Source organism: Xyrauchen texanus, chromosome 1, assembly GCF_025860055.1.
Source record: "Xyrauchen texanus isolate HMW12.3.18 chromosome 1, RBS_HiC_50CHRs, whole genome shotgun sequence".
Classification (NCBI taxonomy): domain Eukaryota; kingdom Metazoa; phylum Chordata; class Actinopteri; order Cypriniformes; family Catostomidae; genus Xyrauchen; species Xyrauchen texanus.
In genome coordinates, this window is record NC_068276.1 from 33598595 (window position 1) to 33622907 (window position 24313).

At 38.4% G+C, this 24313-nt stretch overlaps 1 protein-coding gene across 1 annotated transcript; it reads left to right on the forward strand.

Annotated features, from left to right (window-relative positions):
• The first annotated feature begins 6440 nt into the window (after nt 1-6440).
• On the forward strand, nt 6441-23950 carry LOC127651562 (AKT-interacting protein). The gene is made up of 10 exons (XM_052137492.1): nt 6441-6614; nt 7259-7358; nt 12631-12839; nt 15407-15471; nt 18287-18387; nt 19257-19345; nt 21558-21656; nt 22070-22177; nt 22353-22413; nt 22653-23950. The coding sequence occupies exons 2-10, from the start codon at nt 7317-7319 to the stop codon at nt 22755-22757; spliced, it is 879 nt and encodes a 292-aa protein (XP_051993452.1). The 5' UTR covers nt 6441-6614; nt 7259-7316; the 3' UTR covers nt 22758-23950.
• The last annotated feature ends 363 nt before the right edge of the window (nt 23951-24313 follow it).

Consider the following 24313-nt stretch of genomic DNA (forward strand, 5'->3'; position numbering starts at 1 on the left):
ATTCAATAATCCAGATAAAGGAAATAAATCCCTTTTGGGACACCCATCTTTGGTTAGCGAGATAATGTGAAATGAGGTTCGAAGAGAAAAATTAGGACATTATGGTTGAATGAGCTTTAACAAAAAGAGGAAATATTAATACCGCGATGTCCTTTATGTTTATAATTTTAGTTTAATGAATGGGCGCATCCGTGTGGAAAAAATAATCAGAGGGAAAAATGGAATAGAGTGGATTGTTGGGGCTTAGTTTGGGAACGAATTAGCATTTAATCCAATTCCAATGCAAATAGTTTCACTTAAACTTTTCATTTCGTTTTGTGTCATGAATTATGCTTTTGGTTGTGTTCTAACAAGTTTGCAGATGAAGTTAATAGAAGTGCATGTGTAAGATTAACTTTTCACAAAATATAATATTACATTAAACAGTGTGTTAAAAATAATATAATCATTGTGGATTTTCAAATGATTATACTTTAGGTGGGAGCAGTGAGACTATTTCTACATTGTGGTTGCACTACTGATAATAGTTTTCTTAAAAAAATTGGATTGTATTTCCAGTTGCCTGTTTTTAGTCTTCGTGTGAATGCTTTGATGCCTCTCATATTCTTTACAAATGCACATAATCCTATTTCTCCCTTTACAAAGCCCCATACATCCCACATTATGAGCTAAAATAAAGCTCATCTTCTATTAATAATTACAATGTTGATATCCATGAATGTAATTCAAACCACAAATGCAAGAGAATGAGACTGCAAAAAAGTCTGTGAAATTGATTGATTGATTGATTGATTGATTGATAAATTGATTGATTGATGGATGGATGGATGGATGAATTAAATAATATCATACACAAAAATGGTATTACATTGGACATGTACCATGGTATATGCCTGTATGAAAATACTTTGGCATTACCATCTGATACCATCACTGACTGTATGGGTAGCTGTACTGTACCTTTTGCAGAAGGTAATCACAAAGACATGTGGTTTTCAACTGGGTATCACCATAGTTTAGATTGATGTATGGTATAAGAAAACAATCCTAGCTATGCACTTTAAATTGTATGTTTCATGCTAGAGACATTTTCCATATACTGTATATTGCTTTAGTTTAGGGCAGTGTTTCTCAAACTTTTTGACTCCAAGGCCCCCACATTGTTGGAGTAAATATTCAATGGCTCTCCATGTAGGCAATTAGATATTTATATTATACGATATATCTATTATAAGATATTTTCTTTGATACTTCTACTGTATTGATGACAAAGCTGTATTGTTTTTTAAACAAAATTAATGAAAGAAACTACTAGCATCAATAGATAAAACAATTAATCATGATCAATTTGTGATACCAGAAATGTCTAGAACTGTATATTCTTCATAAAAAGCAAGCTGTTGAAGAGAAATATTACATTTTTAGCATTTTCAGTAAATTGAATTATAATATTAATATATAAAAATGATAATAATCTACCCTATTTTAGAAAATATGAAGAGATCTTGAGGCCCCCTGGAAGTGTACTGAGGCCCCCTAGTGGGTCCCGACCCCCTTGTTGAGAAGCACTGCTTTAGTGTGACAAATGACGAACGCTGTATTAGAGCGGCCTCTTGTGTCCAGACACTTTCATTTCAAGTAATAACAACATCGAGCGGGCTTGAAATGTTCAATATTTGGTCCGGTAAATGATACGCAATATTTCCACCAGTTTATTATCTAACCAGAGTAGGACACTTACGACATTTCATTATTGATTAAGACTGGCAAATATAAATTAAGTGAATCTGCTTTGTCGGGACATCTCATCTTTTGCCCCTCTCACGTGTGGACAGGTGCTCTCTCTACTAAGTAATATTGAATGAGCTGTCCATGAGCATCTGTTGTTCCACCAACCCTCAAAGGTAATCACAGTAATGGACTTCTAAGTTATCTACATAAACACATAAATAAATATGTTTCCAAAGAGACTTGCTCATTGACTCATTTGCTAATCAATTGTGCGGCTGCATCTATTGATGGAGGTTTGGGAAGTGCAGCGGAAGACGTGCTGGTCGATGCCTGCAGCCAATCAGCGGGAGAGACAATCACTGCTCCGGCGGGATTCGCTCATTAGGTACCCGGAACATCTACTGGAAAAACACTCGGACAATATACTACAGTATAATGAAAATGCTAGATCACACTATGCCTATGCAATAATATTACAAAACCTGGATAGCTGATGATGGTCATGATGATGAAGATAATAACAATATTAATATTATTATTATAAAAACATAATTAATAATGTACTATGTATACATGTATATACTGTGTAGTATATTATATTATTATTACGACTGATAGCAAAATAATAATAATGATAAGTATTATTATTATTATGATAGATAGATACGTATTCTGTACTGTAGACTTACTATACATATTCATTTGTGAGTTTACACAGGGAGCATATGTTCAGATCTCTAATTCGCTCCTGTTTAATATGGTGACCCTGAGACCTCTGATAAGGCACTGTTCTTTCTCTGTTCCTACATTTGGAGGTTGTGACAGAGTTCTCCCTGTGTCTCAAGAAGCCTGTCTGAACCTCATAAGAACTCATTTCCATCTAGACTGACAGCTCAAGCCTGCCTTTTTGGGATAACCCCTGCTGCTGAGCAATATTCATAAATTTAATTTCCAATCTTCTGTGCCTTTTATTAGTTTGGGTGTTATTAAACGAGATTGCTTCATCTTAATATATATCCTGCGCCAGAGAATGTGTCTGGGATCTGGTACTCAAATCCAATAACATGGCCTGTACTTAGTGCAAGGCTCTAATAAATGGTGGCTTGTGCAATGCATACGTGGACATAGAGCCCACATTACTTACTCACTCATTCACATATTGCAGACAATAATGTGAGCTCTGTCTTCCAAAGCAACTGAGCTCTCCCTTACATTGCCTTAGTCTAAAAAAGAAGTATGCTCTACCATCCAGCCTAAAGAGGGAATACTTCAAAATCACATCAGTGCACTGGTTATTAAGAGTGAGCTTGGCTATGTTCTTGATTAAAGTTTAAACTTGTAGTCTGGGCTCTTGTTTACAGTGCATGATTATTATGCTATTCTGTGTATAAATCTTATGAGATTGTCCTTACAGCTCACAAAAGCTAATTATGATGCCAATTATTTAGAGAGTTTCATGCTCACTGCACACAATTAGACATTATTTTATATGATTGTCAATTAAATGCTGTCAAAGATTTTGGCTGGTTTACTGTTGGCTTGAACATATCTGTTTTCAATGATTGCCATTGTAGGGATGACTGGAGAGTTCCTAACATGAAAAGTCCACTCCACTCTCGCTGTTGCGCCGTGAGCAGGACACATTATCTTAGGTTACTCTTAAGTGTCTTCTCATTGACCCACTGAGCTCCTTGGCTGCTAAACTCATCCTGGTATCAGCTTTAGCTTAGAAAAGCTGCATATTGACAAAAATTGCTTTTATGGCTGACATGTTCCACTAGTTTTAGACAAAAGACATTTAAGTGCACAAAAAGAAAGGTGATAAGGAATGTGTTAACGCAGCCAAATAACAGTGCACTGTTTCTCTCCTTTGCCCATCCTAAGATATAACAATCTCTGTCTTTTTTAATAGTCCCTCCTCTTTCCTTTTTATCTGCATCACAGCTTGGCCATTCCTGTAAAGGTTGCAGCTTAGGAAAGCTTAGCCTGTTCTGTGAGTGACCTTTGCTTTTAATCTGAATATTTCTCTTTCATTATTACTATCATATAGTAAAATCTATGCACATGATCGGGCACAATAGATCTCCTTTTAATTAGTGCAGTAAAATGCCAGCCAGGTAATGCAAGGGACTTCCAGCCCTGCCAGATTATTTGCTTCTCTGTCTGCCCTTGCTCCAATAACCACCTCTTGACAATGAGAATTAATATGCGTGCAGTTCTACTCTCTCTTTCGCTCTTTCTCCTCACTGGAGTTCAATAGGCAACTTTATCAGGGGGAACATTATTGAGAGATTTGCCAAGAGCTTCTTCATCACACTCACATCTGAGCCTGCCCAACACTTGTCACTGTCAATCACAAGGTGATAATACACTGAAGATTTCCTCATTTGGTTTAATAAAATCTCGAGGCTTATTTGAACTGCAGTCATTATAGCATATAATTACTGCATTGAGGTGCTAGCCGGGCCATAGCCTAAGGGATAAGACAAGACTATTGCTCTTTGTGGGACTTGGTTGATGTTTTTTGTTCTCGTCTTTCCTCTACCCGCTCTCCCCATTCGTGCATATTCCAACAATGAATATTGCATCTGAATCCAGCTCTGGCTTTTCTTATTCAAACTAACATTGTTATTACTTATTATCTGGACGCAAAGCCATTCATTCTGCCTCCTTTATGGCTTTTGCTGTCATGGCATATTTCACTGGGGGGCTGCCAATTGCAATTTTTAACTGTCATTTAAACCAAATTGTAGATCAGAATAAGCAGCCGTAAGTGTCTCAGACGAAACGCAGAGTGATTGAGAGGATGAGCACAGGATATTTTTCATATGTAGTTTGAAAACAATGGCCCACTGAAAGTCTGCATTTTAAGAAGTTTATTAAATTAATCAAAACAAAAAAGGGACATATAGTAACAATAACCCAGCCTCTCGTTAGTGTTGTTTGATTCATTTAAAAACAACCTAGAGAGGTTCTTGTAAAAACTGCCAAATACTATGGACATCCTTTAAAGCACATATGGTAGTCAACTCGATGCTGTTATTAACATATATTACATATGTATTAGAATATGAGGCTATGTGAAAACTACTTTTTCATGTCCAACATTTAGATTTTGGAAATGCAAGTGGACTCAATAAATTCAATCCATTTTATTTTAGCAAGTTTTTAATTTGTATATGTCAGAAGAGTCAATGACCTTGCCTTGTTTACGGGCTAGAGAAACCATAGGTCAATTACTTTTATTAACAGACTGTGTTGAAAAACAAAATGAAATCAGATAATGAAACAATAATGAAGTCGATAATTAATTTCCACTTTCAGTCTTGGACAATGTCATTTTCCTCAATTAGGTAAATCGGCGAAGCAGTAAATTAGTTTTTTCTCTATGCCCCTCATCAATTATAACTAGGCATAGCCATCAAGAAATCAATCCATCAAACAAACACCAGGTACCAAAGATTACAGAGCAGAACTTAAAGTAAACATGCAAAGAATTACACATCATTAATCAGTAAACAGTCTACTCATTTGAAAAGCATTTTATGTGCTAGTTTAGGCCACTGAGATACTGTCTATATATGAGAACTAAAAGAAATGTATAACCACGTAAATGCTCAATATAATGACAATATTAATGTCATAGATGGCAGTCTTCATAATCATGGGGAAATGCAGTGCTTATTACCAATATTGCTAATTCATACTGATGGCAGTAGCCTACTGTTTTTTTTTTCTTAGCATGTGAGCCTATTTAGAGAAGATTAAGTTAGGCGGTAAATTAAGGCCATTATTGAGTTTACAATTCTGAGTATTTCACTCCCTCTTTTGTCCTAGAGGAGACATTGCAAAATCAATCAAACCATTTTCAATGTGCTTTGAGACATTTCTTTTTTTCTTTCTTTCTTTGATATTGAAGAAAATTAATATACAAACATCCCCTGGAAAATATTAATCAACAAGAAATTATGAACATGCTTATACAATCCTCAGAAACATAACATCAAGAAGAGAGATATGAGAGACATGGGCAAACGCACAAGGAAAGCTGATCATATTCATGGATAACATATGTATTATAATGACTCAACGATCAAGATAATTTATAGATTAAATAAAAAATTAGTAAGTACGTAGAGTAAGTAAAAGTATCAAATTAAGAAACTGATAATGCGTTCCATTTGACAACCAATGAAGCTGTACTATAAATTTCACATATAAGCGTGATAAAAGCGACCAATATAAACTCATTAACTTGGTCTGACATGATTGACAGTTAAATGAACCAATAGAATCTCCTAAGTTTCTCTATAAACCAATGACAGAAAAGTAGCACATTCCGTGCGGTCAGTCAACTGGGAGGGTGGATAATACTACGTACGTTTCGCAAAGCCCATTCTAACTGACAAGACATTTGCTAATGTTTAACTGCGATATCCCGTGAATGTCATGCCTGCAAACCTGTTCTGACAACAGAAGGCAAGACATTTGGCAGTTGGTTTAAAGCTTCGTCGTGCTACTTTCAATATAAACTATGGCACCGATGTCATTTAATTACCATTTTCAGTCATCTATTCTTGATATTTGACAAATATTTGCAGTCTAAACGTTAACCTGGAGACATTTAATCCTGTGGCTTGTTGTAATGAAATGGTAATTGGCTGATGGGCGTGTCAATCAAAGTGAGAGCCAATCACAGTCCCTCAGTTCCGCCTTTTCCTGTCAAGTTAGTTTGAGGTGTGTTCGGTATTTGTGTTAGATGATTCGGATAACAGTGCCGTTGGCTTTGATTACAGTAAAAAAAGAAAGTTTGAATGCAATTATTTCATATTCCGACGAGTTACAGTGTAACGCGGTACGCCAGATGACCTTATTTTGCTCAGGTAAGCGAGACTCGTTAGGTATGGATGTTTTCGTGCTAAATAGAGGTTAGTGAAGTCCCGTCACAAATATCCTGTCAGATTATATAACTTTATATATAACTTTATATAGTCTGAGAAAATCTGATGTCTCACCTAGAGAAGCCGTCATTGAACGCTAAAGCTTATGTCACTTAACTAAGCTGTCTGCAGTGGGTGTCTTATGGAAATTAACGCTGAAGCTTTTTGTTTTTAGTTAACGCGATTCTTCAAGTGACTCGGACTCGGACTATGGTGTCGGTATGTCGCTCTCCTATGTCGCTCTCCTATGTCGCTACACAACGTTATTACTGCGATTTCCCCTCACCTTGGTTATAATTTTTAAAAATGTTCGCTCGTTTATGCAAATACCGCGATCTTTCTATTCTCGCTGTCTATTTTGTACGTTAACAACATTGAGAATGTTCTCATCCCACAGAATCTTTACTAACTGTAAAAATACGTTGTTATTGTGCATTGGGTTTCCACTCACTGCACAGACAACGTTATTATCTTTGCTAGTGGGGATTGGATTGCCACCAGCTGCCATACAGCATCAGGTTGCCCATTGTGTTCTTCAAATGCCCAGGCTCTCATCAGCACTTTCTTTCTCTTCTTTTCTCTCGTAGTAAATCCTTTGGATGCCACAAAAAGGTGGACATACAACCATCGCGAGCTCAATGAGTAATGAACCCATTCTGGAGCATGTCGACAAACGCTGGTCGAAAGGTGAAGTATGACTGTAGGCTTATGTCTTTTAATGGAGCGTACCACACATGATCAACACCTTTGACTCTTCTCTCTCTCTGGCCCATTAAACTGGGCATTGTGATACAAAAGTAGCTTTTATTTTGCCGACAATTGTAAGTTAATACTGGTTAGGATGATATTTCAATTTAGTGGGCCTTTTAATATTTTTTTTTAATGTATTTTTTTGTATTTTTTTTTTACTTTGTAGCACTATTTGATTATTTTCCAGCTAATATTAATGTCCCCTGCCTGAAGTTTGAATGCCCTTGCACAGGGTAAGAGGAACGGACTGGTACACAACATGTGACTTTGCTGTGGAAGCATGCGGGAGACTCAGGGTTTAAAGGTGATTTTGCACAGATTCGTCTGTCTGAAGTCACTAGTATTAGCGCAGTGGAGGGTCATGCTTGTCTTAAAGATGAAACCTATTTACGCTTTTCCTAGAATAACCTCCTGACTTATTTCTCATTGTATGAATATTGTGAATCATAACTATGCTAACCAACTTGTAAAGTAGGTGAGTTGCAATCAACTTGTACTCTTGACCGAGCCCAGCAAAACAAGTAAAAGCTTGTTTGACATAAACGGCAAAGGTGCTGTCAGGACTTTGGTGTGGCGTGGAGTTGCAGCTGTCTTTAAAGAGATGCTGACTAATTACCAGACCAACTGCTCTCTGTGATTTATGGTAGATTTGTGGACTAGCTATTATTTTGAGATTTCTGTTGCGCCCATGAAATCATAATTTACAGTGGCAGTGATGTGATTATTGTACAGTATTATTTTTTAATTTATTTTTTTATCATAGTTTGCTAGAGGTTGTGTCAAATTGCTAGATCCAATAAAGGCTGTAACCCTTGTGTTTGACTGTATTCTGATGAACTAATTTGAATGGTGACATCTGCAGAGCATAAGGAAATTATTGCAGCTTCCTGTATTCAAATGTAACCGGCGTTAGTGTTTCTTAATGGGCTGACCTTCGTATAACATGACTGGGGTGATAACAGTCAATATATGTGATTGACTATTCTGTGATATTCATTTGGTTACTTTTGGGTTGATTACAGTAAACTGTGTGCTGTTCTGTGGTGACCAACTGAAGAAACCGTTTGTTTTATTAGTTTTTCTTTTTGTTTAGCCCCATGCCTCTCTTGTTCAAGTATTTCTATTGTCTGGCTTTCACCTGCACAGCTCCTTGAGGTATATAGCATGGGTCTGGAGGTTTTAATAGGTGAATGGGTTTAATAGGTTTAGACCACATTTCACCTCAAAATCAAAAGGGAAAATTTTTATTAACCAATACTATCATGATTAATAAATACTTCAATACTATGTTTACTTGCGCAACCCTCTACTGCAGCGCTGTTTAACCTGATATGCACGTCTTGTAATGAGCATGTGTGATGGGCTAATTTCTTCATACTTTGACGAAGTGAGTTGAGAATGTTCGCCGTTCAATTTAGTTCATATCTAAAAATGGATGCATGAATATGAGGAAGGATTACTGCAAGAGGAAGATTTGGCATGCAGGTTCGAGGAGTTTCAGAATGTGGATAGACTAAAATACTCCTCTCTTGCCAGCGATGTGATCATGTGTTCCGTGACTGCTACTGGGTCCTTAAATAATGTATAATGGGCAGCTGGTGAAGTTGGTGTCCCCCAAGGGAGTTGGTGCCCTACGCAGACTGCATAATATGTGTATAGGGAGCGGCGGTACATCTCATGCTCGCGTGCAAGTGATTATTACAAGTGCCGGTGGTGGATCAAACAATAATTTGCGGACCAGCTGTGGTACCACCGCGGACCTCCTGTTGAAGACCCTTGCACCAAGTAATTTCAAAAGCACTTTTTTTATTTGGCGCAAGCTTCAAATTCAGTTCCTGCATTTGCAGTTTGGAGATTCCACCAGCAGGTGGTAATAAAGTTCATGCCCAAATTCTGAAAGTACAGAACATCAAACGGTGTCCCTAAAAATCGCAATTTTTCAGGGGTAATCACTTGAGATTTGTACAGTATTAAACATTCTAGAGGTCATGGTTTATTTTTGTATTATTAAAATTATTTAAATTGTATTTGTATACACCAATCAGCAACAACATTAAAACCACCTGCCTTATATCGTGTAGGTCCTCCTTGTCCTGGTAAAACAGCTCTGACCCATTGAGGCATGGACTCCACAAGACTTCTGAAGGTGTGCTGTGTTATCTGGCACAATGACGTTAGCAGCAGATTCTTTTAAATCCTGTAAGTTGTGAAGTGGGTCCTCCATGGATTGGACTTGTTGGTCTAGCACAAATCATAGATGTTCAATAGGATTGAGATCTGGATAATTTGGAGGACAAGTCGACACTTTGAACTCTTTGTCATTTTCCTCAAACCATTCCTGAACAATTTTTGCAGTGTGGCAGGGCGCATTATCCTGCTGAAAGAGGCCACTGCCATCAGGGAATACTGTTGCCATGAAGGCGTGAACGTGGTTCGCAACAAACTTTAGGTAGGTGGTGCATGTCAAAATAACATCCACATGAATGCCAGGACTCGAGGTTTCCCAGCAGATCATCGCCCAGAGCATCACACTGCTTCGGCCTGCCTTCTTCCCATAGTGCATCCAGCTGCCATATCTTCCCCAGGTAAACGATGCACACACATCCTGCCATCCACATGATCTAAAATGTGATTCATCAGACTAGGCCATCTTCCAATGCTCATGTGCCCAGTAGGCACTTTTGGCTGTGGGCAGGGGTCAGCTTGGGCACTCTGACCAGTCTGCGGCGACGTAGCCCCATACGCAGCAAGCTGCAATGCACTGTGTGTCCTGACACCTTTCTATCATGGCCAGCATTAAGTTTTTCAGCAATTTGTGCTACAGTAGCTCTTCTATGGGATCAGACCAGATTGGTTAGACTTCACTCCCCACACGCATCGGTGAGCCTTTGGCACCCATGACCCTGTCACCGGTTCACTGTTTGTCCTTCATTGGACCACTTTTGGTAGATACCAACCACTGCATACTGGGAACACCCCACAAGATCTGCTGTTTTGGAGATGCACTGACCTAGTCATCTAGCCATCACAATTTTGCCCTCGTCAAAGTCGCTTGCTTCCTTGCCCATCTCTTTTTTTCTGCTTCCAATGCATGAAATTCAAGAACTGACTGTTCACTTATTGCATAATATTTCCCACCCCATGACAGGTGCCATTTATAATGATATAATCAATGTTATTCACTTCACCTGTCAGTGGTTTTACTGTTGTGGCTGATCAGTGTGTAATATTATTATTGTATATTTAAAATTATATTTTTTATTTAATTTGTAGCCTACTAGTAAATTTCCACTTGTTGTTGAGATTGATTTTCAAGTCACTGCAAAAGGGGCTGGTGTAACGTTTGAACTTTGTTATTTTTGTTTTCATGTAAAAATATATGGCTATGCCAGCCGACAAACAAGACGATAGAATGCATATAGATTCCAAACTAAGTGATGCCACGCATTCTCACACTAAACAAAACCTGAGCGTATATCACGAGGCAAGCGCCATGTGATGCAGGCAACAAAAACAAGACAGGACACCTGTGTGAGTTCAGCCACACACAAAACCAAAATCTCAGACCGAAGTGACCGAACCTCAGCACAACATTAAGACAGCTCGTGACCCAGACGCGCAACGCGAGTGAGAGGCGCGGTGCACCCATTTCGCGAGAGCCAGATATGGAGCATGAGTGTCTGGATCCTAACACCGACCGAAACCAAACCAGACAGGAAGTTAGGACCCAGACACCATACTTCAGACATGAAACAAGACGGACTGAAGAGCGCCCGGCAGGGAATGCAACAAACCACTCACTCGCACAAAGACAAACAATGAAGCACAAGACAGGCATGTGTCCTGATGGGTCCCATCAGACCAAAACCCAGAATGACAGAGTGACAGGACCATGACCGATACGATCACTGTTAATACTAGCCACGATTTGTATCCGTTGATAAATTATTTTTAATATAATACTCAATACATTCCCTATAATTAAACTGAGCATACATCCAAATTCAGAAGAGAATCACAATTTATATGCATATAAAAGGAGCGTTTCTCTGTCATAGAATAACCTGGCATTCATCAAGGACACCGTTAATGTGCATTTTCTATTCTTCAAATTCATTGCATACAGTCCATTTACACTAACAACTTCTTATGAATGTGCTGTCTTTGTCACTGTTGCTTGACAGGATTTGGACTATTTAATAGGACGCAGATGGTGGAAATCCAAGAGAAGAACATCAGAATTCAATTGAACTTGACCCAGCCCATTTGTTCGTTGCTCTGGCAATTTCACCAAACCTGCTTGCACCTAGAGTTATTGCATGCTTTCACATAAATACCAAAAATCCATGGCCATGCCCACTGACATTGTGCTTGGCATAGGACTGTTTTTAGTGTTAGTGCTCTTAAAATAGGGCCCAGTATCTTTTCCAAAACTATTCAGTAGCCTTTAATTTGACCCCCTGATTAAGACCTGGTAATTAAATGAAAATCTAATAAAATACAAAAGTAGCTGTAAAAACAAACAAAAAATGCATAAGTTATCTTGACACTATAAATGCTGTTCTAGAATACATTTTAAATTAACTGCTAGAACAGCCTGTTAGATTATACAGCACTCTAGTGTCTACCATCCTGGTAGATTTTGATGCAATCAGTATTTAAGATGTTAGCATTGTTGGTATGTTTTAATGTTCAATTTTGTTTGTTTTTTGGGTCATGAAGTAGCTACACATTCAATAACACACACCTTTTAAGACCGCAAGTACAAATATCTCACAGCTGCAGGTCAGATATCTGTAGTGCATACCAAACCTATAACTAAAGGTCTAGAATAGATTATAGCAAAATTGACTCTAATTTTAAATTTAAAAGATTTGACTGGGGCTTTTTTTTTGTGCCCCCACATTTTTAATGTCTGGGTCATGTTCGTCAATGTGAATAACTGACACTACCCCCGGTGTCATGTTAGTGGTTCTTGTATTAGTTACCAAAACAAAAATGGCATACAACATCCATTTCTTTGAAGAAACTCTCAAAAGTGTATCGGGCATGTTAAGTATTAGATGGTCATTGATTTGCGTCCCTGAAATTCAAAATGGTTAAAACATTATAAATTATTGCATATGAAAGATTTTTGCAACTTGGTTAAATTACTTTAGGGCAAACATGGGTAATAAGACTCTTAAATAATTGTCCTATGTGTGTGCAGAGATCTGACAGTGAAGAGCAAAGTGGTCAGGGGGAGCAGAGATCCAGTCCAGCTCGTCCTCCACTTGGCAAGAAGCAGCTTCCCTCCATACCAAAGAATGCAGTCCCTATCACTAAAGCCGCCTCACCAGCCTCCTCTACACAGTCAGCCAATGGCACACATGCCTCATATGGGCCTTTCTACCTGGAGTACTCGCTGCTAGCGGAGTTGTGAGTGATGCTCTGTTCATCTTATATAGATGTTTTTTGTGGGTCCATCCATTTTCTCCTGCTTTTCCAGGTTACGGGGCAGCAGTCTGAGCAGGCATATCCAGACCTCCCTCTCTCCAGCCACTTCAGCCAGCTTGAGGATCCCGAGGTGTTCCCAGGCCAGTTTAGAGAGATAATCTCTCCAGCTTGACCTGGGTCATCCCCTAGGTCTCCTCCCGGATGGACATGCCCGTAATACCTCTACAGGGAGGCATCCGGGGAGCATCCTAGAAAGATGTCCGAACCACCTCAACTGGCTCCTTTCGATGTGGAGGAGCAGTGGCTCTACTTTGAGCCCTTCCCGAATGTCTGAGCTCCTTAACCTATCTCTAAGGTGGAGGCCAGACACCCTATCGACAATTTCTGCCACTTGTATCTGAGATCACATTCTTTTTGTCCATAAAAATTATGAACCGAACCAGTGACAAGGGGCAACACTGGCAGAGTTTAACATTCACTTGGAATAAGTTACTGCCGGCAATGCAAAACTCTTGCTCTTGTCATAAAGGGACCGTATGGCTTGTAGCAACAAGCACGATACCCCGTACTCTCAAAGCACCCATCACAGAATTCCTCTTGGGTCGTATGCCTTTTCCAAATCCACAAAACACATGTAGACTGGTTTGGCAAACTCCCATGATCCCTCCATTTATTCTCGAGAGGGTAAAAAGTTGGTCCAGTGTTCAACACCCAGGACGGAATCAGCATTGTTCCTCCAGAATCTGAGGTTCAACCACCAGCTGAACCCTCCTTTCCAGCTCCCGAGCATAGGCTTTCCCACGAAGGCTGAGGAGTGTGATCCCTCTGAAGTTGGAGCACATCCTCCTGTCCCCTTTCTTAAAAATGGGGATCATCACCCCAGTTTGCTAATCCAAGGGTACCATACCCCCCTTCTATTCAATGTTCAAAAGGCGTGTCAACCAAGACATCCCAACAACATCCAGTGCCTTCAGACATTAAGGTGAATTTCATCCACCCACGAAGCCCTGCCATGGGTGAGTCCTCCCTAGAGGGGGTCCTCTCGTGTTTTTTCCACTTCCCAATTATATCCCCAGTTGAGATCAGCAGCTTTACACAGCACAGGCAGAGAACTGATTAGCAAATCCAGATTAAGAGAGCCCTTCTCCAGGAGTTTGGTTCCAGAGCCCAAGCTTTGTGTGTAGGTAAGCCCGACTATATCTAGCCGGTACTTCACTATATCCCACACCAGCTCGGGCTCCTTTCCCACCTGTGAGGTTACGCTCCATGCTCTAGCTTCTGTAACCTTGGATCGGTCTGCCAAGGTCCCTGCCATTAACTGCTGCCCAATCCACACTGCACCGGACCCTTATCTCTCCTACGGTGGTGGGTCCATGGCTGGGCTGTCCCATGTTGCTCCTTTGGCCTCTTGCCTCATGGGGAAGGCCCGACCAACAGGCTCTTGCCGACGAGCTCCCTCCTTAGTCCTGGCTCCAGGGCAGGGCATTGGATTCTCTATTCCGGGTGAGGTTTCTGGTTCCTTTGTTGAAACGCATAGGGTCCTTTTTAATCACTCTTAGTCTGTCTTCTCACTTAGGACCAATTTGCCTTGGGAAACCTTATCAGGGGCAATTGCCCCAGACTACATAGCTCTTGGGCTCATTAAGGCACCCATACCCCTCTACCACAGTAAGCTGGCGATTCACAGAGTTTGGTTTGTGGGTCATTGTTCATGATTCCAGGTTCCACAGACTCATTGTGCTAGTCATTGGGGGATGGGTCTTTATTTGTTGTTGGTACTGTTGTCTAATATTTCATAAATAAAAAATACAAAAACTGAAACGGTTGATCATCTGCATGTACACCTAAACATTGCCAAAATTCCCTTTTAGCAGATATGCACATTTGAAATTTGTCATCTGGGAAAATGGACCAAAAATAATGATGATTCAAGCTGCACTACACAGATATTTGTCCAGTAAAATGCTCTTTAAAATGAGACTGAACCTCCCCCTGCAACTAACAAGCATGTAGCAAATCATGGTTCATGGATGTTATGTAACTAACCGTACGTTTCCACTGGTGTGTGGCGTCATACTCTTGAGGTGGATTGTGGGATTGACAACGGTGTGGAGAAGGCATTGGGATCGGCCAAGAGCATGAAGAAAGTTGAGAATACTTAGCTTAATGCAAATGAGAAGCGGAAAATGCTGGGCACGAGCCAATCATCGTGAGCTGAAAATGGGTAGTAAGCCATTGCGAACACCTCCCACAATCGCTGTAACGCAGCCAAAAGTGACATGTCTTTGGCAAATTTGATCTTTTGAGCAACTTTGAGCTGAGTTTTTCCATGCCAGTGGAAATGTAGGGTGAAGCCTATTGGCTTTGAAAGAAAATAAATAAATAAACAATGTACTGTACAAGAAAATGCCCTTCAGTATGCTCCGCCCAAACTTGTATTACTTTTATTAATCTTGAGCTACCCTGAGTTTTCACTTTTATCATCAAGTAGCATAGCGTACGTATGTAGTATGAAATGAAAATGAGTTATTGCTTTGTGTCCTTTGCAGCACATTGGTGATCAAGCAGAAGCTCCCTGGCATCTATGTACAGCCTTCATACAGATCAGCATTGAGTAAGAACTTAGCATTTCTTTTTCTTTTCCACTATTCTGTCTAAGTCCCATGTGCCCTCCCAAAATATGTTTGTTTGCGGAGTTTCATTCAACCTATAAGTTGAAATTGAATTCTTCCTATTTGGAAAAGGGCATTAGAACACCATTTTGTGATGAATTTCCACTTCATGTGTAGAATTGTACAATTCCAACAGAATGTGGGTGCATTGTAGAGGTCGACCGATTAATCGGCCGATTTTTAGCATTTTTTACATAATCTGCATCGGCCAATTTCCAAGTATATCAAGCTGATTATTAGGCAGGCGCATCTGTGGGCAGCCTAGTGTTGTTGTGGAACATGTGTTCGACGCACGCTGCCCCTAGAGTCATTTTCCAGCAGAGTGAGCAGACCTCATCCAGTGCCTAAGGAAGGAGCTAAGTTCCTTGGAGAAAACAGTAAGGGTTAAATTTATATAACTTCTTTAGATTTAATTAAAAACTTTTACTTATTTTTAAAAATAGTTGGATATTTTACTGCCAACTTCAAGAAAAAACGCGACATGACATTCGGCTACTTTGGATATTGATAGCGTAGTTGAAGTTGCATTATCACAGCAGAAGGGTTGCTATCATGTCACAATAAGTAAGCAAGAATTTTGCAATTACAGACAGTGAATCTGAGACTTTTATTTGTTCTGTTTGTGTGTCTTATATTTGAGAGGGTTGTCACTCAATGCAGAGAAATAAGTAATAAAAAAAAGATACCAACGCACTATAGGCTATTGAAGGACTGGCTTTGGTAAGCTCGGACGTTACCGGTTCTGCTGTCAGTACTGGAGAAATTAAGAAAATACATGTATTATTGCTATAAAGAGAAAGTTATTTTATCTCGCCAGCCATTTCTATGTATAATAATTCTATGAAACCATTTGTCTGTGATGCAATTTAGCTATTGAGCAGAGAGAGAGAGAGAGAGAGAGAGAGAGAGAGAGAGAGAGAGAGAGAGAGAGAGAGAGAGAGAGAGAGAGAGAGAGAGAGAGAGAGAGAGAGAGAGAGAGAGAGATCGAGATCGCACAGCGAGCACAACACGAGCCCAGCTAAATGAGTGACAGAACTAAACATTCAAACGTAGCCTGGTTTAGATCTGTGATATTAGTTTGATTTTATTTTATATTTCGCCTTCCAAAGATTATAAAAAGAATATTTATACATAAGCCGCATTCTGTCTAGCACACCATCCTTCCCTTCACAGCGGTGCACTGACATTTCTCCCTAAAACTCAAACTTAACGTCAGAATCAGCACGATCGGTGATTGTTGTAAAATGCTACTGTTGCTAAACTGCGGGACGCGTGTAATAATAAAATAGCGCAAGAGATACCGTTCCCAAGGCGGCGCGCGCTCCGAAACAGACCACAACGAGACAAGCAAATTATAGGCTACTTTGGGTTTCATGTGCGCGTCTAAACGATCAACTATATACAAAAATATGTCTAAACGACCGACTTGGAGATTCACTTAAACACAGCTTATGTCTTAAATGGACGTAGTTATGGAAATAGTTGGGGAGAAAATATGCTGCATCAGGAGCCTATTAGATCTGAGCTCGGTCTTAAAGGGGAAGCATCCTAATAAACATGCCGACGATTGAGCCATTACTGCAAATCAAACAACAAAAGGCAAAGAGAAAATCACAGCTCTTGAATGAATAACTTCTGCATTAATAAGCATTAATCTATCTATGATAAACTATGCAGTGTTATTTTACAATTGATTACTTTATTAGATTTCTTTTTAGACCACACTTGAACAGTAACGTTAGTAGACCTTCCTGAAATTAAATCACTGTGCCTATATAACGGTTATCTTAAAAAGAACCGTTAAGAATACAGTTGAAGTACCGGATCGATAAGCAGTATCGGTAAGATAGTAATACCATTAAAACCTTAACGATACCCATCCCTTGTTATGCCTGTGCTTCTCTTGGATGCTCTGAATATTGGATTACGTGTCTGGATTGCCCCTTAATTAAAGCTGCATTTGGATCTCAACCTTCGTGTCTCGGAGCAGTTCGTAACACCTGCTTTGTTTATTTAATATATTTGTTATACATTATTTATATAATATGTTTTTACATTATACATTTTTAATTTAAGTGTCAAGTGTTCAATAAATGTATTTGTTGAGAAATTTTGTCTATCTTAAGTAATTATTTGTGTTACATTTTATCTTACAAATAAAAGGTTCAAATAAGTGGTTAAAAACAAGCACATATCGGCCAAATATCGGCCAAAATAAATCGGCTGCATTAATCGGCCATCGGCCGACCCGGATTTCAAAAGATCGGCATCGGCCTGAAAAAACCAATATCGGTCGACCTCTACTGCATTGTCACATGAGCAGGCACCAAATTAACACTTTTTTTTTTTAATGGAACATTTCAAGCAAATTACATGTTTTACATTACATGATCCCACATTACATGCTTCTAAAACCTGCTTGGCAAATGTTCTCTCTTTTGTTAGTAAGTGTACAATTGTAAAATAAATGGTAGTATTGTCATTTTATTTATGCATCATTTTAAGAGCAACTTAACACAAAATATTGATGTAGAAGTACTCGCACTAGTTGAAATCTCCCACATAAGACTTTGAATAGAATGCAAATTATTCCCATGTGCACTTATATGTGCAGCAATGTTTCGGAAATGGAATGCTCTTTATCTATCTTCTGATGTTCGATAACTGAGTTCAAGAATTGGTTTTGGCATTACTCGCCAGAAGAATGGGCTGCTAATTTCCTGTCAAGTATCCACCAATGTCTTTTCTTTGTTCCAGTGTGGTTTGGTGTCATTTTCATCCGACATGGCTTGTACCAGGATGGTGTGTTTAAGTTTACCGTGTACATCCCTGATAACTACCCAGATGGAGACTGTCCTGTAAGTACAGTACAGACTTTCTCAGCTTTCCAGTGAATTTTGTGCAGTACCATAACCAAAGTATGGCTACATGTATTCATTCTATACTCTGTGGGTTTTAGTTTATAGTTCTGTTGAAGAAAGGTGATGAATACAGTTACAGATTCAATTCTCAACTTGTAGAGCAATATCATTTATGGTATTCTTTGCTGTCTGCCAAGTTAGCCATAACATTTATTACATTTGGCAGACGCTTTTATCCAAAGCGACTTACAGTGCAGTTATTACAGGGACAAACCCCTTGAGCAACCTGGAGTTAAGTGCCCTGCTCAAGGACACAATGGTAGTGGCTGTGGGGCTCGAACCAGTGTCCTTCAGATTACCAGTTATGTGCTTAGACCACTACACCACCACCACTCGTTTTTTTTTTTTAATTTCAAAAGGGATGTTGAAATTCTTCAATCTTAGGACTGTAATTGTGTCATGTGGTGACATTAGTGAGGGCATGGTATCTAGAAATGCAACATCACTGGTCCACACACTGCTAGAAATATTTACTTCTCGGGCCAGCAGAGGTGTGTTCCTTTACATAATACAGTGACTTCTGGAACATATCAATTTATTCTATCCATCTGATAATTTCTCCTTAAAGATCCCATTAAGGGTGCAAGTAGTTATTTTTCTGTTCTTTTTAAGGTCTATTATAAATACTAGTTTTAATTTAGTCCTGTTTTGTTCTATTTAGTAGTTGCACTTGATGAATCGGTGCATACATTTTAGAAGTGACAATGTAATGTTAGAATTGACCTGACCATATTTGGGGTTACAGTTTGGATTCCTCAGAAGAGCTGATCTTTTTTTGTTTGTTACCTTTATGCATGTTGTTTCAGAGGGTGGTTTTCGACACACCAGTTTTCCACCCATTAGTTGACCCGGTCTCTGGTGAGCTTGACGTGAGGAGAGCTTTCACCAAATGGAGGTTTTTAAAAAAAAAATTACCTAATATCTTATGTGCTGCCATTAGCTTTCTTGGAGATAGGGTTGCAGCGGTATACCGGTTTCACTGTATACCATGGTTTGAAAATTGACTTATCATACCATGTACATTTGCTTCTCTTATCTATTGAAAAAACCTGCGTGCGTGCGTGCGTGCAATGTTTCTTAACTGGTCTATTCGGACTGGGTTGTGGACAGCAGGGAAAGAGCAATGCCATGGTTCACCCATTGAAGATATTTCAGCGGCCGCCCAAGTGATAGACTATTTAGGACTGCCGACGTAGATTTAATGATAATCTTGCAAACTGCTAAATCAGACATGGGCAAAATGCGGTCCGGATCAGGCCCTCCACATGGTTTAATGTGGCCCGCGGCTCATTTATCGTAAAAGCGTTTTTTTTTGTTTCATTGGATATTTTAGTGCATTGGATATTTTAACTTGCATTGAAAAGTGACGCTTCTCCACAAGCGTTTAACATGCTCTGGGTTGACAGATAAGAGACGAAACACCCCCATTTTGAGATTTATACTTGTGCAAATTGGAAATATTACTCCTAATGTTATACTTATTTTGTGCAATCTGGCAGCCATGCACACAAGTGCGCTTTTTCTGTCTCTCGCTTTCCCCTTTGAACAAACTTGGCGATCTGTAGTGCAATATTCTGCTCAAGGAAAAGTCTTATACGGTTACTCTGTGTCCATTCTTGAGGCTGCTTGTGATGTTTGGTGCTACTAATTTTGCAGGTAAACCTTCTCAATGTTTAAATGAAATATAAAAGTAGATCTTGGCATCATTACACACGGAGGGGTAATCGCTGACATGTGCGCAAAAGCAAGCCAGAGACGAATATGTATATGTATTTATTATTTGTGCAATTTAGAAACATTTAAGTCCCTTTGCACCTGTATGTTAATCTAACTCTTGCAGTAATCATTTATCATATTCATGCAGTTGTGTTATTCAGTTGTGCGCATCATGACTCTTTTAGCATGTGAACGGTTAATGTTTTAGAAAATAAATAAGTAAACTCGCCCGCTTTGCGACAAACATTAAAAGTTCTATAAATGTTTTTAAAACTGAATAATAAATTAACAGGGAAGAAGAGATGGCAAAATACATTTATAATCTCCACCTTTATTCAGTTTTTTAATGCCTGATAGAAAAGTATCTATCTTTGTGGAGCAATATAGTACTTTAGGCAATTGCAGAATAGTCTCACTAGTCACAGATACACTTCAGAAAATTTAGTTCACGACTAGTTGAGCTTAAAAGATACAAAAACCAAATCAGTGTAGAACATTGTATCTCAAAAGCAATACAATGTGGCCCCCTATGCACTACTTACAGCCTGATGTGGCCCCTTTACCAAAATAGTTAAAAATATTAATAATTACTCACCATCACCTTTAAAACTTTGTTTCAGGATTTTACATTAGAAATATAAACTGTTATATTTTGACTGTTATAGTTTCATATGAAATAATCTAAAGGTAGAATCTATTAGACCTCATTTTATATCAACAGTGGCAGTTGTAGTTCAAGTTTCAAGATGTGTTTCAGCTAGTATTTAGCTAGTCTGGCCTCGCTGTCGCGCACCTACAGTATATGTAGTTAACATGCTATGCTAACATGCTTTAGTAATATAACATGTTATAGTTGCATTATATTTTTTATCATGTTTATAATTCTGTTTATTATAATTCTGTTAGCTTTCTTATTTTTTCTATTTATTTATTTATTTTCAAAAGGGAGACTTTTTTTTTTTTTTTTTTTTTACACATATTTACCAAGAGTGATGCGTCATTCCTAAAAGTGTAGCGCATACTTCAATAAAATAAATGCTTTCAAGTTTCAATTATAATAAAGTGTTTGCTCAAAAATAAATAAATAAAAAAACCTTCTGTTTTCACTATTAATATTAATTGTGTAATACCGTGATATTTTCTGAGACAGTTATCATACCGTGAAAATCTCATACCGTTGCAACCCTACTTGGAGATTTTGCCTAAAAAAATGTGCTTATGACCTTTTTGATTTAAGCTGTTGTTACATATTTCAACTCTAGATTGTGTTGGAAGATTTTGTTTATGATGATGCAACTATAAGGGACTTTTTTTTTTTTTGCCCACAAAATCTGACGGACACACATGTGATTTTAATGGGAAATGGCACATTTCTTTTCCTTGCACTACAGACGAAACCACAACCATATCTGGCAGGTTCTAATGTATGCACGAACAATCTTCTACAAGATCAACACCATGGATCCACTAAACCCAGAAGCTGCTGTGCTGTGAGTAATGTATTCTAAATCATTGATTAACGTAAATGTATGAGTCACTAACTGATGATAAGTGTATGCCACTGAAGTTGCCACTCTTTATTTCACTGCTACATAGATAAAGTAATCAAAGTGTCTCATCTGTATGCTCAGACTGTTTTTTTTTTTTTTTTTTTTTTATGAGCTTATTTTAACTTCTGTGTTTTTGACTGAAGTCATATTGTGTTGGTGTTTACAAGCTATGTCCAACCTCAGACTTTGCCTCACACATCAAGAAGAAAGCTTGTTTAGCTTTTCTTTTTTTATATATATATATATATATTTTCTGTAAGCTTTGTCTCCCAGTAGTTAAGAGCTTGTTTGTTTTAAAGTTCTTCTTTACACTTGACTAATTTTTATTACTAATGTCCATGCTTTCTGTGCAGGTATGACAAAGACATCCAGCTTTTCAAAAGCAAGGTTGTAGACAATGTGAAGTTATGCAATAGCCACCTGTTTGACCAGCCCAAGATGGATGATCCTTATGCAATAAGGCAGGTGCAACATATGTAATATACCATGTTTTTCTCCACAACTGGACAACGTTAATGTCCTTCTTTGTTATTTGTAGGAATGAAACCAGGAGCTTGTGTTGTTAAGTGTTGAGTCGCTAGACTGGACTTTGGCTCATTTGTTTTTCCACATCTAATGTTAGATGTCTTTCTCTAGTTTCTCCCCATGGAATCCAGTGGTGCATGAAGAGGCAAAAGAGAAGATGTTTGCACATAAAGTGAGTTTGTGACGCTCCCCTGACTGCTCACGAAAACCAAGTAAAAACTGTCTTCCTGCTATCTGATGCATGCCTCATTGTAAAGCATGAGCTTCTTTTCTGTGGGTTTGTGTGTGCACTTGTGGAGAATGTGGCTGTGTAGCCCATTTCCTATAGTCTTTCTCTATTTTCTCAGTGTATTAGTTAGAATGTGAATTATACCCTTGGTGCTAGAGTCCAATGGCCTTTTCTTGTTGTAGAGATGGCCTGAGGATTACAAAGGATTGCCGGTGTCTGGGCTGTCTTGGGTGAAGACTGGTTCCACTCAGCCTTTCAGCAAAGAGGACAACCCCCTTCAGACATGAACCTTCAGTACCTCTGTCTGTCCACCAGGAGGGGTGCTACACTTTTGTTGCTGTGCTGAACCATATAAATTTAATTCTGATGCAGTTCTGTGAACTTCATTTGCAACACTCACTCAGCTTTAAAAGAAATGTATTTTAAACCATTAAAACGGCCCGAACTATAAAATTTTTCCAGTATATATATATAATGACTCCATTCATTTCGATGCCGAGGCTTGAACAAAGTCAGACGGCACAGAGCTTGTTCTAGTCAGTACTGTACCTTGCACACGTTAATGTTTTCAGGCACAACAAACCACCTCACTTGTTTGTGTACACTCAAAAAATATATATATTTAAAATTAATATTTACGCATTTCAATTTAACAAGAATTCCACCAAATTGAATAATCTTTAATAATAAAAACAAACTATAAAGTTTTTTTGTTTTGTTGAACACTACACAATTTGATGTAATTTTATGAAATTGGAATGAAATGTGTAAATCTTAAATATTTGTGTGTGTGTAGGTCATAAATATGCCTTTTTTTTTTTTTTTTGCTAATGATTTCAAATTTATTTCCTTTTACATTGGTTTTCCTTTCCCTACCATCTTTGTTAATGATTTTAGATTGGGACAGAACACTTTGTCTATGTATTTTGGTTTGTTTTATTTTAAATATTGTGTAATAAAAGTCCTGTGTATGTAATGGTTGTAATTTAAAATGCTGCACAAGACAAATACTATTCATTAAGACCAAGTTCATCTTTAATGTTCAGTAATGTAATTCACTTTGAATGTGTTCTAATGGCTCAGTCTTAAAGAGTTTGTGTTAATAGTGGAGCAGTTCAATTAAGTGAGTGGCCTCTTTAGCAGAGTCCACAACTCCCTCCATTTATATATGTTGGTATGTATGTTGGTATATAATCTTTTTATTATTTTTTTATTTTTATTAGAAGTAGTAGTATTTTTATCTTTTTAATTTTTATTTTGGGCGGTTTCAGTGAGCATGCTGATGTGAGCTCTGCTGTATAAGCAATTGAAGTTTTTAAATAATAAAAAATTAAATCTGTTTAAGGCAATGGTGACTGAGGCTAATAAGAAGTTAATATGGGTTTGAAACAACATGTGAGGGTGTGATAATTAGATTATCTTTTTTTGGGGGTGGGGGCGGTGTACTATCCTTTAGAACAACAACAAAAATAAATAATAATAATGCAAATTTTACAAGTCTTGTATGTTATTTATTTGAAGGTAGAATAAATGTGTATTTCTCATGTTAAAATGTAAACGGTGCTACTTGAAGCTTAAAGATAATTTAGTTTAAATTAGCAATGGGTTAAAAAACCATTTGGGGTGGCTATTGCTTCTACACATTTTCAATTTGACAAGCTCCAGTTTTGATGGATTTGACATGATCAGTGTTTTCAAGCATCAGTTCCCAGAAGATCCGCCAGAGGTGATCAAATATCACTGGCGCCGATAGCAACTAGTTTCCTCCCTCTTCTCCCGCCACCATAGGCTGATTCACTGTGTAAAACTCTCGCTGATTGGCTGAGCTTCCGGTTCGGCCATC